Raw genomic sequence first — 17,357 nt, forward strand, 5'->3', positions numbered from 1 at the left:
GCTTTGTCTCACTCTGTTTCTCAAAAATAAATAAATAAAAAATAAAAGTTTCCAATCAACTAGGAAATTTGGGCAAAAACTAAAAAGAACTGATCTGTGTGCATTAAAAAGAACTATTACAGGGGTGCCTGGTGGCTTGGTTGGTGAAGTGTCTGACTCTTGATTTCATCTCAGGTCTCGATCTCATGGTTGAGAGATTGAGCCCTGTGTGTGGCTCTGTGCTGACAGCAGGGAGCCTGCTTGGGATTCTCTCTCTCCCTCTCTCTGCCCCTCCCCCGCTTCTCTCTCTCTCTCTCTCTCTCTCTCTCTCTCTCTCTCTTTCTCTCTCAAAATAGACACTTAAAAAGAAAAGAAACTATTACAAATGATATTGTCAGGAAATTCACAAGAAGTTCAGGATAAGAAGGTGGTGAGGAAATTGGATCAGGACAAATTAACTAAGTAGATTTATAACTATGCGCAATAAGCCTTGAACGAATGGTCCACTCGGTACAGTGGTTGGATGATTTATATGGCTCCTATGAATTCTAGTCTTGACACATGTGAAGTATGTAAGGAGACTTTTAAATTAAATAGCTGTGATAAGATAATAGTAACATGTAGGGAGTATGTCACAGTCTTCTCCGCTGCCTACTACTCACCCCATTCTCTGAGGAGGAAATGGACAAGAAGAAGGCAGGGGAAAGGACAGAGGATGGATTCTCCAGCACTGGAACTGAAGGCAAACAACATTCCCTCAGGATAAGAGACAAGAGCTCAAGGTCCTGGAGCCTGACATAATAGAGATGAGAATGAGCAGAGACAGAGAAGTTGGGGAATCCAAGATGAAGGAATAAGACATTTTTATTGGCATAGCTGACAAAGAGGGTTCTGGTGGTTCAGGGCCCTAGGGAATACAGGTCAAAACAGAAGTTCCTATGGATCAACTATTTGGACTCTATTAAAAACCAAAAAGAAATGTGTATGAAGATCAAAATCCCTTTTAGGCCTATGCACTCAATGAGATACCACACCCATCATCACGAAAGAGGTAAGGCCATTACCTTTGTTTTCAGCCAAGAATTCTGAGAGCCTAAACAATTGTGACTGTACTCACTAACACGCTAATTCTGGAGATATTTGCTGTTTGGTAAAATTAGTAGTAGTGTTATCTTCTTGCTGAAACTGGCAGTTTTCTTTCCTGGTTTTAACGGTCATTTCTTGCCACAGTCTTGATTAAGTTATTCCCATTATGTCACAGATGGCCTCACATTTCAAACTTAAATATCCTCTCGAGCCTTTTCTATACATTTTGCACATTTTTATACTTACTCTTCTGATCTATTTTTAATTTTTTTTTTTATTTTTTAAGTAACCTCTACTCCTAACATGGGGCTCAAACTCACGACCCTGAGATCAAGGGTCTCATACTCTACTGACTGAGCCAGCATTTCTGATCTATTTTATACTCAGAACCATCTATTGTTCATAACAGAGAATATTTAAATTGATGCAGTAAGATTGAACAAAAACTGATCTCACCAAAGTTCTGACAGATTGCTGTCAGCCTGCTCTGCAGAGAGCATTTTAGGAGCACTCTTTGAAGACTAATAAGGCAGATTGATGGAGAAATGGGTCAGAAAGCATTCTGATTTCCTTTTTTCAGCTTTATGAAAACCATTAAAGTAACTTTTAAAGTAGAAAAATAAACATCTTAATCCTACTCCCCAAACACAAGTTCCATATTTTTCACATTGCCTTCTAGTTTTTCTTTCCTTCCTTCTTTCTTTCTTTTCTTTCCTTTCTTTCTTTCTTTTTTTCTTTCTTTCTCCTTCCTTCTTTATTCTTTCTTTCTTTTACATATTTTAAGCGTAATGAACCTACAATTATATGTTTGTTTTCCCACTTGATACTATAGTATAATTTTTTCAGATTTTTACTTTCTTTTTTTATTGTTTCCTTATTAATTTCTATTATTTAAAAATAATTTTATAATTATTATTTTTATAATTTTTATATTTTATATATTTTATATATTTTACATTTTATAATTTTATAATTATTTTAATTTAATAATTATTATTTATGATTTTTTAAATTATTTCCTTAATAATTTCCTTATTATTGAACAGTAGCTATGTCTACCTAATGTTGCTCAAGATAATTATTAACCCCTGGTAAATACAATTTAATAGCCATAAGAAAAATGAATGAGTTATAATAATTTTCTGTAATCGCAATAATTGATTCAAAGCCGTGGTAACTTTCAACTTTATAACAGGATTACTTTGTATATCACATCTGTCACCCGCTTTTCAGGGCTATTGCTCACTCTGAAGCATACTGCCTGAGTGGTAGCCTGGGTCAGTAGATCAGCAAGAGCCCTCAGAAAGTAGGGCTGCCTGGGTTGGAAGCCTGGCTTTGCCATTTACTTCCTGTTTCAGTTTAGTAAGTTATTTAATGTCTTTGCATCTCAGTTTCCTCCTCTGCAAGATGGGATTAAACTGTAGTGCCTGAGTGGCTCAGTTGGTTAAGTTTCCAACTTTGGCTCAGGTCACGATCTCACCATTCATGGGTCCAAGCCCTGCTTTGGGCTCTGTGCTGACAGCTCTGAGCCTGGAGCCTACTTTAAATTCTTTGTTTCCCTTGCTCTCTGCCCCTCCCCCCCCTCAAAAATAAACAAAAATTTTAAAAAGATGTAAGATGGCAATAATGATAATACCTACTCTACATTATTATTTTAGGATTACATGATATTATAACACACTCAATAAATTCCACCTATCACTGTTGTTATAGTAACATCTGCAATTTTGAGCATTTGCCCTTGTGACTTATTAATGGTTATGATGGAATAGATCCTCAGTCAGACATGCAGCTGTATGAAAATGAAGTAGTTTCAGTGCATCTGTGTGTTTTATCTGATATAATTTCATAAGTATATACATGGGTTAAAAAAACATTCAAAATCATCTCTTTGAAAGAATAATAAACATAAGGAACTTGTCTATCCATGGAATGATGGCATTAGTTCAAATATGTAAGTTTTTAAACTCACCCAACTCAAGTCAACTGACCAAGTTCTTTTACAAATGTGTATCACACAACTCTATATGGAAGAAAAATAGTTGAGGTGCCTCACACTGTTCCCTCAAATAAGTGTCTTGTGAGCCATTTAACTTTTCTTTTCTATCGGACCAAACCAAATGTGTTCTGAAATAAGTAATGGGAACACAACTGCACCTATCTCATAAGACTGTTTTGAGGAATAAATGAGTGACTTTTCATTCAGTAGAATAGTGCCTGAATATGATTTAAGTCCTATGCTTGCTAATAAAGTGAAGTAATAGAAGAACAAATCATCCCAACGTGCTGAGACACTTCTTAGTATTTGCATGATGTAACTGATTATTTGTTTCATATGGAGATTATATGGAGGAATTTTTTTTTTTTTTTTTTACTTATATGGAGACTTTTGTCATTTCTAAGTTTTACAAATAGTACTGCAAATGAGCACCTTCGTGCAGGCAATTATGTGCTTTTCTTCTTTTGAAATATTTCCTTTCGGATAAAATCCAGGAGTGGGGTATGCTGGAGCAGTTTCAAGAAGAAGCAGTTTAGTTCTGATGAGGAAGTTTTGCAGGAAGTGGGCAGGAAGGAAGAGAGCTAGGGTTTGGGCATTGCTGGAGATGGCAAGGTCAGAACTGCCAAGAGGTGGAGGGCTCTCCCAACAGGCTGAGGTGCTGCTGGGTGTTAGTAGAGAGGCAAAAACAGGATGGTGTGGGGAAAAGAATAATGGGCTGGAATCTGATGAAGTCACTTTTAGATCCATCTATACCTCTTCTTTGAAATGAAAAGTTGTTTTGTCACCATAGTAAGCCTTTCCCAGTATTAGGGTCTAGAAGTCCTTTATTTTTCAAACATCAATGAAATACCTTACACACACGAAGATCTGTGTTCAGAATTAGGGATGCAACAATGAGTAAAATAAAATAAATACCTTCAAGTAATTACATAAGACAATTTTATTTTTTATTTATTTATTTTAAGCTTATTTATTTATTTTTTTTGGGGGGGGAGGTGCAGAGAGAGAGGGAGGGAGAGAATTCCAAGCAAGCCCTGCACTGTCAGTGCAGAGCAAAACATGGGGCTCGAACGCGCAAGCCCCATGAGATCATGACCTGAGCCAAAATCAAGAGTCGGGCACACAACTGACTGAGACACCCAGGCGCCCCTCATGAGACAATCTTAAAGGTAAATTCAAAGCATAGTGAACTAAAGTGATGGACAGATACAGAAAATAATAGAGGTATGGGGTGCCTGGCTGGTTCAGTTGGTAGAGCATGTGACTCTTGATCTCAGGGTTGTGAGTTCAAGCCCCACATGGGTGTGGAACCTACTTAAAATAAAGATAGCAGGGAAGAAAGGAAGGAAGGAAGGAAGGAAGGAAGGAAGGAAGGAAGGAAGGAAGGAAGGAAAGAAGGAAGGAAGAAAGAAAGGAAGGACAGACGGAAGGAAGAGAAAAAGAAAAAGAAAAAGAAAGAAAGAAAGAAAGAAAGAAAGAAAGAAAGAAAGAAAGAAAGAAGGAAAGAAAGAAAGAAAGAAAAAATTATAGAGACGTGATAGGAGTGGGAGAGCACTCATCCCAGCATTGAGGATAGGCCTTGGTGGAAGGGAAGACACTTTTCCTAGAGGTAATGGCAGAGTGGAGTCTTGAAGGATGAGTTGGAGTTAAGCTGACAATAGGGAGAGTGAAGAGAATTCTGGGGAAAAGAGATAGCATGGAGCAAAGGGCTGGTGGAAATAGAAGGGTGCCTTCAGAGGACCAGCAGTTCTTTTTCCTTAGGGAATCAAAAGCAGGACAGGTGGCCTGAGATGTGGCTATGGAGGTAGCCAAGGTCCTTGGACATCACTGTCAAGAGTTTGAGTTTTCTTTGTACCACTGTACTCAAGGATGGCTTTGAATATATTCTAGCTTCCAGTGGCAGCCAAGAATGGGCCTTGATTTACCCATTCCCTTACTTTTCTTTCCGGGTGAGGCTCACAGCACCTTGCTTGTAAGGTCAAAGCTAGAGTGACCATTAGCTGTCGCTATCGAACAGATCTAACCAAAAGCCAATGGTGTAGATGCCCGAGCCCCGCCTCGCCTCCTGTAAGGTCTGCTCAACCGCCCTAAGCAGTGATTCAGAGAAGGCACGCTGTGAAGGAAGTCGTGGTAGCTCTTGCCGACCCGGCGCCACCTGCGGGGAAGAAATTGTGGTGAAGTGCCCTACACCACGAACTGTCAGTCACTGGGTGGGGCTGCCACCCTGATGGCAAAAACGCAGGCTTGTGAAAAGGAAAAGTCTGGTTAGGGTGGCCTGGCTCTCTGTTCTTGGGGTGGGGTAGCTTTTCAAGCTCTCTGTTACAGAGTTCAGGGTGCCACGAGACTGTTCAAGGACAGTGTGAGGGAGGTCCCAAAGCATGCCAACCCAACAGTCCCAGGGCAGCCAATCACAACACAGACCCTAGCACCTCTGGCCTCGTGGTCTTTCAGACCTCAGCTCTCGTCAGTGTGGATCTTTTGAAACCCTCTGGTTACTGATCCTATGACTTGCCAATGTGCCCTCACCTTTGGCTTCTGTTCTGTATCCTCTTTCCCAGAAACTCCTATCTCCAAAGCCTCCCCAACTAAAGCGGTTTATTCATCTGGCACTTTCCTATTTTTTAAGAATTCATTTCCCCACCCTCCCTCCTCTGGCTTTACCTTTTGCTCTAGGTTCTCGTCCTCACCCCAAGTGTTCTGGATCTGTGCAGAGTTCTGCTTCTTCCGACGTTTTTTGCCTGTGGGCACTAGGGTTCTGTTTTATTTTTTTGAAAATTCTCTTTTTCTCATCTGCCTTTTTTTTCACATTTGCCCTGTTTCCATCCGTTTCCCCTCCCCTCTCCTTAAAAACTAGGGAATTTAGACACATTCTAAGTCTAACTAGAAAACGTGTAAGACTAACAACTAGAGAAGTTAGGTTAAAAATTGCTGAGTGGGGAGGATCTAGCATGTAAGGGATATCCTGATTTTCCCGAGCGGTCTCCATGAACTGGTGACTGCCTGGGGGGTGGGATGGAGATCTAGGGGTGCTGAGATGTTGACAACAAAGCAGAGTTGCTAGAGACATCGTGAGACATCATGAGCACTGTATCAAGGTGGCAAATATGTTTTTCTATTCCCTTCATACTGCAAATTACTTTGGTTTGAATATTTCCCTGGAGAAATTAAGGGATGATTCTGGGACTTGATTAGCATATGTTGCCCAGTGCTCTAGGCAGGGCACTAATGGATAAGAATGAGGGTCCTTGACAAATTCCCTGGACAGCAGGCAGTGTGAGCCGGTGGGAGGGATAGATTCTACCCTACATGTGGTCCCCTGAGAGGGGAATGGGGCTCTCCAGGAGCCACAGGTGCCTGCTGATGCTCTAACCAAGGGCTGGCTAGAAGCATAACATATGCTGACTTCTTTCTCTAACACAGCTTTAGAGCCATGGTCTCCAGCATGTCAGAGGAACCGCTGGATATGGGGAGATGTTCGAATTTCTATTTATGTTTTATCTTATCTTTTGAAGATTTCTGTTTTTGTATATGTTTTATGTTAGTAAATACTACATGCATATATTATGTAATAGTCACTGTATATCTGTTAGAAATATACATGCCTAATCATTTTTTAATAACAAAGTATGTGATCAAAAGTTTTGGCGACTGCTGCTCTGGAGAAACTTTGAAGCCATGGACTCTGGGGGTGGTCTGAGATGCTGGCCCAGAGCAGTCCAGCCAAGGAGAAAGGCCCAGCCTATGTGGACGGACATGGTGGTGAGGTGGAAATTAATTGTCCCTGAGAGGGAACTCTCCAGGAACAATGTGAGTCATTGCCTCTGGGGTCACCTCAGGGCTCCCTGCTACTTCTTTTCTAGGGTCTTTCATTATACTCTTTACTAAGGAGAGGGGATCATAGTTTTTCAAAGTGAAGTTTGGAGAGGGAAGAGCCTGGGATGTTTTTCAGCATGGAGGGAGCTGGAACTAATGAGACCTTGCAGGTGGTCAGTGGGACTGGGTCCTGTCACCATGGTTAGGAACCTGGCATCTTAGGAACCATGTCCTTCTTCTCTGACTCTAGGTTTCTTTGTTTCTGTCGTGATTTATGTTTGTGACAAACACTTCTTGGTGCCTAACAGAACCCCAGTTTTGTTTGGGGTGAAAATGCACTCAGCTGAAAGCTCCATTTCTCAGCCTCTCTTGAAGGGAGAGGTGATCACATGACATGACTCTGGCCCACAGGATGGGAGCTGAAGTCCTGGATGGAGTTTCCCAGTTTGCTCTGTATCAGGGCTCAGATACCGCTGGTCTGCATTTGCTGTCCTTCACCTTTTCCTTTCCTGAAACCCAGCACGGAGCTGAGGTAGAGCAGGTGTCTTGTGCCCCCACAGTCACAAGGAGGAGGGTGGTTAGCTGAGTGGAGGAAAGACAGAAGGAATCCAACTCCCAGAAGCCCTGGTCTGCCCCTCCTAGATTTTTGGTAACTGGTGGAAAAGTAATTTCTACTTGATTGAGCCACTGTCAGTGGGTTTTTCTGTTACTTCCAGGGGAATTCAATGCTAGCGGACATGAAGGTCATCTTTGGGACTCGCACACAATTAAGGCTGTTGACTTCATGCAAAGTCAACATGAACTTGAGTTCAAGAATATGAGCATCCCTTGTCTTTGGGAGCTCTTGATCCCCCACCCTCTCCAACAATGGTAGAAACAAACTGTTCTGTTACTTTCAAGTCCTTGGAGGAGGAGAGAGGCATTGAGCTAGGCCTTTAAGAATAACTAATTCTGTCAGAATGTGGAATGTGAAAGTCAGGGTGGTTGCTGGAGCAGGCTGTACAGGTTTGAGAGAGCCCACGGTGTGTTCCTGTTCTGTTACACATTCAGTGAGATGACCTGGTGGCTTAAAAAAATCGACTATGCTGAGAATGTTTACATCAAGAAAGCAGGCAAAAAAAAAAGGGGGGGGGTGGGGGGGGGGAAGCAGGCAAATGTTTTGAATCAGGGCTTGCTTTCTTTTTCTTTCTCTCTCTTTTCCTGGACTGCCAGTTAAACATTTACCAACACACCCTTGGAAAGACCAAAGGTTTAGTTTATTAGTTACATAAATATTGTTACATAGCTTCTTGTTTTCCCCAGGCCATAAATCAGCAGAATCAGAGAGCAGCTGATTTATATGAAACATAGGCTGAAGTCTTAATGTGTCTTTGGGCCTAAGGAGAATCTTAAAAGTTTAGGCTGAAGGCAAAACTAATTTTAAGCTGACTCTGGCTGTACATTTACCATTTGATCATGCTCCTGTCTCAGCATTCACCTCTTCCCTTCCTAATCATCCTCTCGCCCTCATCCTGTCACAAACCTGGCTCCTTGCCCCATTTGTGTCACCTGCAGACGCACCTGACTCAGGGACTGGCACGACAGCATATCACTTGCATCCAGACACTTCATGATCTTCTCTGATTCAGCACAGGTGTGCATGTGTGCATGTGTATGCTGCTGTATGGTCAGAAATCTGTCTTCACATTTCGGATCTATTTTCTTGCACACTGTTGCAGTCAAGTCTTTCCTGCTCCCTTACACTGAGCATAGTCTGGGAAGAATCTCTTTCTAAGAAAAGCCCAGCCACATTCACCCTCAGATCTAGCTCCTTGTTCATGTGGCCGGCAGGCTTAATGGGTTCTAGTCTGTTATGCTGCCTGGTCATTTAGATGAAGAGATGAGAAAGGGAAATTTTCCCTGTGCTTCCAAGTCTTGTGTCCTAGCATCACTTATCATGGAAGCCCTACATTTGGGGATGTTGATATATCCCATCTGTCACCCTAGGACATTCTCCATCCTTTCCTACCCTGCTCTGTGCATGAGGAAAGCTGTGTGGTTATATCATCTGCTGCTCCCTTACTCCTCTGTTTAGCTAATAGAAAATATTAACAAGAAATCAGAGGGAGGGAAGAGAGTGAAGTGAGGGTGTTTGTCCCTCCAGATCCTTCCTGTGTGGTCCTGGGTGTGCTGGTGGCATCCCTTAACTGAATGTCATAGCTCCTGTTCTGTGATGCTCTCCAAAAAGTTTCTCTCTCTGGGTTCTCTATAATGGTTCTCTCTTCTTGTCCCTAAGGTGGGACTAGCCCTGAGATACTACTTACTTGATCCCTTGTGATTGCCCTATAACCTTGTCCACACTTTTGTCAATAATCTCATTTTTATTAAAGTCTACTAAAATTAGGGGTGTCTGGGTGGCTTAGTCAGTTAAACATCTTATTCTTGGTCTCAGCTCAGGTCTTGATCTCAGGGTCATGAGTTCAAACCCCATGAGTTCACGCCCCATACTGTGCTGGGCGTGAAGCTTACTTTAAAAAATAAAGTCTACTAAAATTATCTAATTTGCTATCTCTTACCTGTTGGACACCTAACCAATAAAAGGCTTTGCTGAATTGTTAATATAGCTGATTCCTGTTTCCTATTTGGTTGTAGTTAGGTGATGCCTGGCAAATGTTTGGTAAATATCTGTTGACTTAATAAATGATTAAATGAGTGGCAGGATCAAACTCCACTTCTTCCTCTCCAGACTTATAGTACACGTTGAAAGTTCACATGTAAAGTGTAGACACTTGATGCAGTCTGAGAGCACTAAAGTATGTTGGTTCTGTGGCTCAAGTTTCCAGGGACTTCCGCTTCCATGGGTTTGCCCTAGTGATTTGTACCCACCCTGGTTTCCTCCTTCCCAGAGGAACAATATAAAATAATATAAAGACTATCTGAAATATACAATATGGCATGGATGTGATGTCTTTTAAATGAAGAGTAGGGTGATTTCTTCAACTCAAGAACAGAGAAAATGTTCAGGCCACAAGATAAGATATGAACACTGAAAAATTTCACTTGTGTAGGTTTTAAAGGAACCACACCGAATGAACCTATAGCTACAAATTATGAATTTATATAGTAGATATGACCTTTATTATAATTAATGTTTTAATTATCATAATATTATTACATATGAGGTAAACTTGATAGAAATACCTTTTAATTATACCTACGGTTATCAATTTCATGACTGCAGGTTGCAGTGGCTCATGACACTCATTATAATTACATTTCCACTGTGCAAGTGTTAGAGGAACTCCTTCAAGCCGTGACATGTGATGTTTCCAACTCTCTGGGACCCTCACTTATGTCTCCGGGGAGATGCCTTCATGGATGGAGCTCAGATAAATGTCAGGAAGAACAGTCCCAAGCTCTCTTACCATGATCCACCTTAAAGAAGTGCTTAGTTGATTATAAACTTGTCCAAACTATAACTTCTTAAGGAGAAGAGTTCCAGAATCTTCCTCCCTGGATTTCCCAGCAGGAGAGCTGTCCAGACTGAGTTGTCATAGTACACTTCCTCTTGGCGCAGAGCTCCCCCTTTGATGATCTCCAGGGCACATTCTTCCTTTGGAGATGCCTCCATGTTGACTATTCCAGAAATGGCCTTCATGGCTGTGTCTGCAGAATGACAATAGAAGAGTGGGGTTGTCCAAGACTAGTAGAGTCTACATGATGGAAATTCTGCAGATAGCCACAGCTTCGCTGTTAGGGACTGTTTGCCAGGGTTTGCTCTACAAGACCCTGTGGGCCCTATCAGAAGACCGGGTATATGTAGGGCCTGCTGGGCAAAGAGAGGCTTAGAGTTAATGTGGGCTCTGTCTTTCTAGATGAAGATTTGTGGGGAGTGCTGTTAGAGGTTATTAATTGAGAGATTTAAATCATGTCTCTCTCTTGGGTGTTTTGGTTGAGGTGAGGGAGTAATAAAGGGCAGTAGAATGAGGATAGAAGTTATATCAAGACCCAGTAGCTAATGGAAAGTGTCAGTGGGCAAAGCAGAGTGCTGTATGATAACGCTTTACTAACTTGTAAGAGGAAGAGATGGACAAGAATCCAGGCCTTTGCTTTCTGTCCACAGTAGCCACTTTTATTTGGAAGGAAAGTTACCTTATCTTCTCTAAATTTTTATACCCTTCCTGCACAGTTTCTTTCTCTCTTTCTATCTTTGTTTCCCTGTGTGTCTTAATCTCTCTTGTTCTACAACTACTACTCAATTTACTCAATTACTCTTTTTTTTTAAGTTTATTTATTTTGAGGGAGAAAGAGAGGGAGAGAGATTGTGAGCAGAAGAGGGGCAGAGAGAGAGGGAGAGAGAGAATTCCAAGCAGGCTCCATGCTGTCCATGTGGAGTCCCACATGGGGCTCAAACCCACGAACCATGAGATTATGACCCGAGCCGAAATCAAGATTCAGGTGCTTAACTGACTGAACTGCCCAAGTGCCCCTCAATTACTCTTTAAATAAGGTTTTTGTATTGAACCTATTTTAGATAAATTTGCATTTGGATTACAGACAAATTGTAAAAATTGTGCAGAGTATTCCCTTATATCCTTCACTCTCCTTCTCCTAACTATAACATTACACATAACCTCTGTACAATTGTCAAGGTACAATATAATTGGGACAATTTTACTAACTAAAATATAGACCTTATTTTTTTCACTAATATCCTTTTTATGTTCCAGGATCTTAGCTAGGATTACACTTAGTAGTAATTTCTTCTTATTTTCTCTCCAAACTGACAGTTCTGCATTCTTTCTTTGTCCCTCATGGCCTTGATACTTTTGAAGAATATCGATCAATTGTTTTATAGAATGTCCCTCAATTTGGGTTTGTCTATTTTTATCTCTTTTTTTAAAGGAAAGATTTTAGGGGTGCCTGGGTGGCTCAGTCGGTTAAGCGGCCGACTTCGGCTCGGGTCATGATCTTGCGGTCCGTGAGTTCGAGCCCTGCGTTGGGCTCTGTGCTGACAGCTCAGAGCCTGGAGCCTGTTTCAGATTCTGTGTCTCCCTCTCTCTGACCCTCCCCCGTTCATGCTCTGTCTCTCTCTATCTCAAAAATAAATAAACGTTAAAAAAAAATTTTTAAAAAAAGAAAAGATTTTATTTTTAAGTAATCTCTACGCCCAACATGGGGCTCAAATATACAACTCCCAGATTAAGAGTCACATGCTCTACTGACTGAGATGGCCAGTGACTCTGTCCATTTTTCTATGATGATTGGAGTCAGGTTATACATTTCTGACAAGTATATCACAAAAATGATGCTGTGTCTTTCCCAGTGCATCACATCAAAGGGTTCATGAGGGGTGCCTGTCTGGCTTAGTCAATAGAGCATGAGACTCTTGATCTCGAGGTTGTTAAGTTTGAGCCCCACACTGGATGTAGAGATTACTTATTAAAAAAAAAAAAAAGGTTGGTGGCTCAGTCAATTGAGTGTCTGAGTTCGGCTCAGTTCATGGTCTCACGGTTCATGAGTTTGAGCCCTGCATTGGACTTGCTGCTGTCAGCACAGATCCTGCTTCAGGTCATCTGTCTCCCTCTCTCTGCCCCTCCCCTGCTTGTACTCTCTCTCTAAAAATTAAATAAACGTTAAAAAAATTAAGAAAAAAAGATTCATGATGTTGATATGTCTTATTACTAGTAATATTATTAAGAATAACAAACTTGTATTCAATAAGCCTCAAATGGGAAAGTAATGGCCGTTGAGTGTCCCTGAGGAAAAAAAGTGTTCAGAATAGGGTCAGGTGATGAGTCTGCTGTCACTTGGCACACTTGGTGGTCAGAATGGAAAGAAGAGTCAAAGAATAGTCAGAGGCTCCACTAGTGACAGAAGTGCTTCATTGCATGGAGAACCACTGCTGTCACTGGTTTTTTGTGCATTACACAGGAGTCAAGGAGTTCAGCACCTTTTTTACCCACAATGGAAACGGCAGGCAATCATCTGCAAGCTGTTTAATCTACTCTCTTCAACTTACCTGTGTTTATGAGGCCGAGGATACAGAGAGTGATCGATACATTAATCTTGGCCACTGAATGTTCCATCCTGATGGAGGAGAAAAACCCATCCAGGGCAAACTTGCTTGCAGAATAGGGCGCAATAAGTGGACTAGCCATTTTCCCTAAATAATAAGGAAATGGGTTAAGAAGGTGACCCATTTTAGCTTCTTCTGAGATGATCTTTGTTGCATCTGTAGTGGGATTTGTAACCCCTGTGGAGTCCTTTTACCCTTTGAGGCATAGTTTCTCTCTACTCCCTATAGAGATTATCATGCTGTGTTGAATTTCTGAAAGAAAAAAAAAAGATCTTTAAGGTTTCAAAGAAACTCCCCTTGAAGAGTCTGGGGGGGGGATGGGATGGGCTGCAGGAAAGCCTCCACTGAGGAGAGATTGGTTAGATTTTAATAAGGATGGTAAATAAGTGGGACTACAAAACAGCCAGGTAACCCCACAGCTGCTACCTCTGACTCAAGAGAGCTGAGATCCAAGGGTTTAGCAAGAACTCTCTGCCAATACAACAACCAATCATTGATTTACTTTCTATACGAGGGAAATGAAAAACCCTGTCTTTCCTTTTCTTCTTAAAACTATTATTCTTACTTTCATCATCCTGGTTAATTCTCAGTCCGGTTGTTGGGAGGACATGTGGACATATGCCTCATAGGGTGATCTGTTCATTATACTCTGTCCAAGAGAGGGATTAGAAGTGGCCTGAGACCTTAGATTCTTTGCTGAACAAAGAGTTATAACAGCTACTTTGATATTCCTGTCTGCTAATTCTACAATAGGAATAATTTAAGGGTTGATCTCCACTGACTGCCTTTCCTCCTGAGTATCAGTCATATTTTCTATTCTTGTATGTGGAGTAATTTTGCAATGTATTCTTGACATTGTGAACGATATGTTGTAGAATCTCTGGATTCTGTCATATTCCTCAAAAGAGTATTGAGTTTTGGTTTTGTTTTTTTTTAGGTGGGCATTTAACTTGCCTGAAATCTAGTGTCTCTTGCAGTAGATTCCAGCTAAAATCTCTGTTGAATTATTTCATCTTAATTGGGCTTCTTGGTAACTGCACTGCCCATGAGTAATTCAGGGGACAAACAGATTTTGAAAGAGTTTACATACAGAATGTGGCACTCTTCCACTGTGGCTCTTTCCTTTCCAGGATGTCCCCCTCCACTTTCTGGCTGCTACAGAAATCCTAAACTCTTCTTTCTAGTTCTTCAAGGTAGTAAGATGGCAGATGTCTATTCCAGATACAACATTGATTGTGGCCTGCCTTTAGGCATAAGCTATAATATTGGGAAACTCATGTAGTGTCAATTCCTCCTTTCAAGTGTCAACAACTCTCCAGTTTCTGTCAGCTTTCGTTTTTTCTCTCCAGTGCTTTCAGTGGTTGTTTTCTATATTTTGTCCAAAGTTTGATCTGGGGCAGGCCGATATATTAGGTACCTCTCTGCCATTACTGGAATTGGAACCTCTATAAGTTCTCAAATGAAGTTGCTAGCCAAATAAATGAATAAAGAATGGTTCATTCAATAAAGATGCTGGGTAGGTTTGTTAACTCATTGGAAAAAATTGTTAGCTCCTTGTTCTATATCATATATCAAAAAAATTCTAGTTGGAAAATTATGGCAGATGTCTACCCAATATCCATTCCCTCCCTTAATAATCAAGTTTGATTTTTTCAGGACAGCAGTGTGTTCAGGTAAAAATATTTACTTCCTCAAGATTCCCTTGCTCTTTTGTGTGTCCATGTGACCTAGTTCTGGCCAATGAGAAATCTAACAGATGGGGTCTCCAGGAAAGATATTGATTTCCTGACAAAATCTGTGGATTCCGGTAGCATGCAGTTTTTACATTTTGCCCTTCTTCTTTCATTCTAAATGTACTTCAGATGTGATGCCTAGAAATGCAGTGGTTGTTTGTGAACTTGAGGAAAAGCTACATATTAAGGATTATAGAACAGAAACATGGAATGAGATTGGATTCTTGAAGATCTAATGAGTCCACCAAACCAACCCTGAAGATATGACCTGAGAAAAAGGAACCCCTATTTAGTGTTAAGTGATTGTAAGTGGAGTTTTTGTTAAATGTGTAGCAGAATGCATCTTCTGACTGATAAAAAATAATTTAATCAGGAAAGAATAATATAGGTGAGCATTTATCAGATCCTTGGTTATGAAAGATCATTCTAACAGAAAAGTAAAAAAAATATGTAAAGGTAAAGAATATTTAATAATATAAAATGTAAAAGTTCTGTATGTGAAAGCAATAACTAATAATATAACTATAAAGGTTAAGAGTAAATGATAAACTAGAAAACAATTTAGAACATAGTAAACAGACAAAAGCTTAATATCTTCAATACAAATATCTTCAATTCTTATTTTTTAAGGTGCAATTTTATTTATTTATTTTTTTATGTATTTATTTATTTATTTAAAGTGAGCACGGAAGGTGGAGGGGGGGAGGAAGGGAGAGAGAGAGAGAGAGAGAGGGAGAGAGAGAGAGAGAGAGAGAGAGAGAGAGAGAGAGACTATCTTAAGCAGGCTCCATGCCCCAGTGCAGAGCCCAATGTGGGACTTGATCTCATGACCTGATGACCAGATCTCATGACTTGATCATGACCTGAGCTGAAATCAAGAGTCAGAGGCTTAACTGACTGAGCCATCCAGGCATCCCAAACTTCAATTTGTAGTGTATTAACTCTTAAAAAAACACAAACAAATATTTTTAGGGAACCACTCCAACTCTATTCTCAATCATGAGTTTTGGCTTGGAATGACTGTACAGCCAAGTTCCAGGAATGGGTGTGTGGCACAAGATGTCCATCCAGAGTATTTGATACCACTATGTTGTTGACTAGTCTAGGACTAGATCAAAGACTCCATCAGGGCTGCAGGACACATTGCTGGTTGTGTAACCAGAATTTATTTAGTTCCCCCTTCTTCCTCCGTAACAGAACCCCAGTTGAGTTCATGTTTCCACCTGTTCTAGAGACTACTGGCATTCTCTCTGTATCTTTTGCTCTTCTTCTTTAGTAGTGTAATCTGTGATGTGTATCTGGGCAAATAGTTATCTGGGATAAAGTCCACATTTCTCAGCTTTTTTCAGCCAGATGTTGCCAGATGACTAAGTGTTGTCCAGTGGGTTGTAAACAGAAATGTATCATGTGATTTCTGGGATATGTCCTTAAAGACAGAAATCAGTCTCTTCCTTCCATTCCTTCTTCCTTCTTGGTGCCTGAAGGTGGGTATGATGGCTGTGGCTCCAGAACTATCTAGAACCATGAAGTGGAAGCCACATGTTGAGAACAGCAGAGCATTGAGAGAAGAGGGAAACTGGGTGACCATGGAGCCTCCATCCTAGCCCTACCTCCAGATTAATGCCTACCTCCAGACTTGATTTACCTTTTAACTTATTTAATCTACTGCTATTTTAAGTTTTCTGAATTAGAGAGCTGAACCTAATCCTTACTGATAGTACTTCTTACTTTTATGATGCCCATGTTCCAAAACAAAGTTGATACTGTTTCTAACTCTAGGGGTGGGCTTATATAATTTGATTTAATCCAATCTCCTGGCCCATAATTGATACAGAAATGGGCATTTGGCCAATTTTGGCCAATGTGACTTGAGGAGAATTTTGTTGGAGGGTCTGAGAAAATCCTTTCTTATTCTGGGAGAGTTTCTTAAAGTAGCATTTTGTTTCTCTTCTACTGGACATTTTTGTGCTTGGATATGGGGACTAGAATTGCTACAGCTATCTTATTATCAGCCTAGGGATGAAGTCACACATGGAAGGAAGCAGAGCCAAGAGAATCATGGGGACATTGAACTTGAGCCAAGTCAACTGTGAAGCCCATCCTAAATCTGGACTTCCAGTTATGTCAAAAATGTTTCCTATTATTTAAGCTAAAAATAGACCAAATTATTTCTATGAGTAGCATAGTGGTTGAAAGTATGAGTTTGACAGTCAGATGACCTGGGTGTGAATCCCAAGTATGCCATTTCTTAGCTGTCATATGTGGATAATAATACTGCTAAGCTGAAATAATCCATGTAATATGCCTAGCACAAACTCTGGCACATAGAAAGCATTTAGTAAATGCTATTGTTATTAGTATTCATGTTTCAAATTAGTGAGAAAAGTAGGAGCTACTCAGAAGACTATGTTAGGACAAGTAGCTAGCTACTTGGTGAAAAGAAAAGTGCCCTTGGAATAAAAGAATTTAAATTATATTAGAGAGTATACATGGAAAGTAAAATAAAAAAATATGGGTCAATGTATGATCTCAAGGTAAAAGCTACTGTTTTTTGTTTGTTTGTTTTGTTTGTTTGTTTGTTTTTTTAGAAGGGGATGGGGCAGAGGGAGAGAGACAGAAAATCTTAAGCAGGCTCTACATCCAGTGCAGAGCCTAATTCAGGGCTTGATCCCATGACCCTGAGTTCATG

The 17,357-nt window shown here is 40.6% G+C and overlaps 2 protein-coding genes across 6 annotated transcripts in view; one reads left to right on the forward strand and one right to left on the reverse strand.

Annotated features, from left to right (window-relative positions):
* LAMB3 (laminin subunit beta 3) overlaps window positions 1–17,357 on the forward strand; it is a 164,289-nt gene that overhangs the window by 26,728 nt on the left and 120,204 nt on the right. The gene's annotated exons all lie outside the window — the stretch shown is intronic.
* Window positions 9,972–17,357, reverse strand: part of HSD11B1 (hydroxysteroid 11-beta dehydrogenase 1) — a 45,270-nt gene continuing 37,884 nt past the window's right edge. For 4 of the 5 annotated variants that reach the window (XM_007096141.3, XM_042976621.1, XM_042976622.1 and 1 more), the window contains exons 6-7: window positions 12,879–13,022; window positions 9,972–10,522 (exon numbers count right to left, since the gene is read on the reverse strand). In XM_007096141.3, coding sequence (XP_007096203.1) covers window positions 10,305–10,522; window positions 12,879–13,022 — 362 coding nt within the window. In that variant the 3' untranslated portion in view covers window positions 9,972–10,304. Of the gene's footprint in view, window positions 10,523–10,559; window positions 10,683–12,878; window positions 13,023–17,357 lie in introns of those variants that run through there. The other variant, XM_007096144.3, reaches the window with a different exon arrangement.

Source organism: Panthera tigris, chromosome F3, assembly GCF_018350195.1.
Source record: "Panthera tigris isolate Pti1 chromosome F3, P.tigris_Pti1_mat1.1, whole genome shotgun sequence".
Classification (NCBI taxonomy): domain Eukaryota; kingdom Metazoa; phylum Chordata; class Mammalia; order Carnivora; family Felidae; genus Panthera; species Panthera tigris.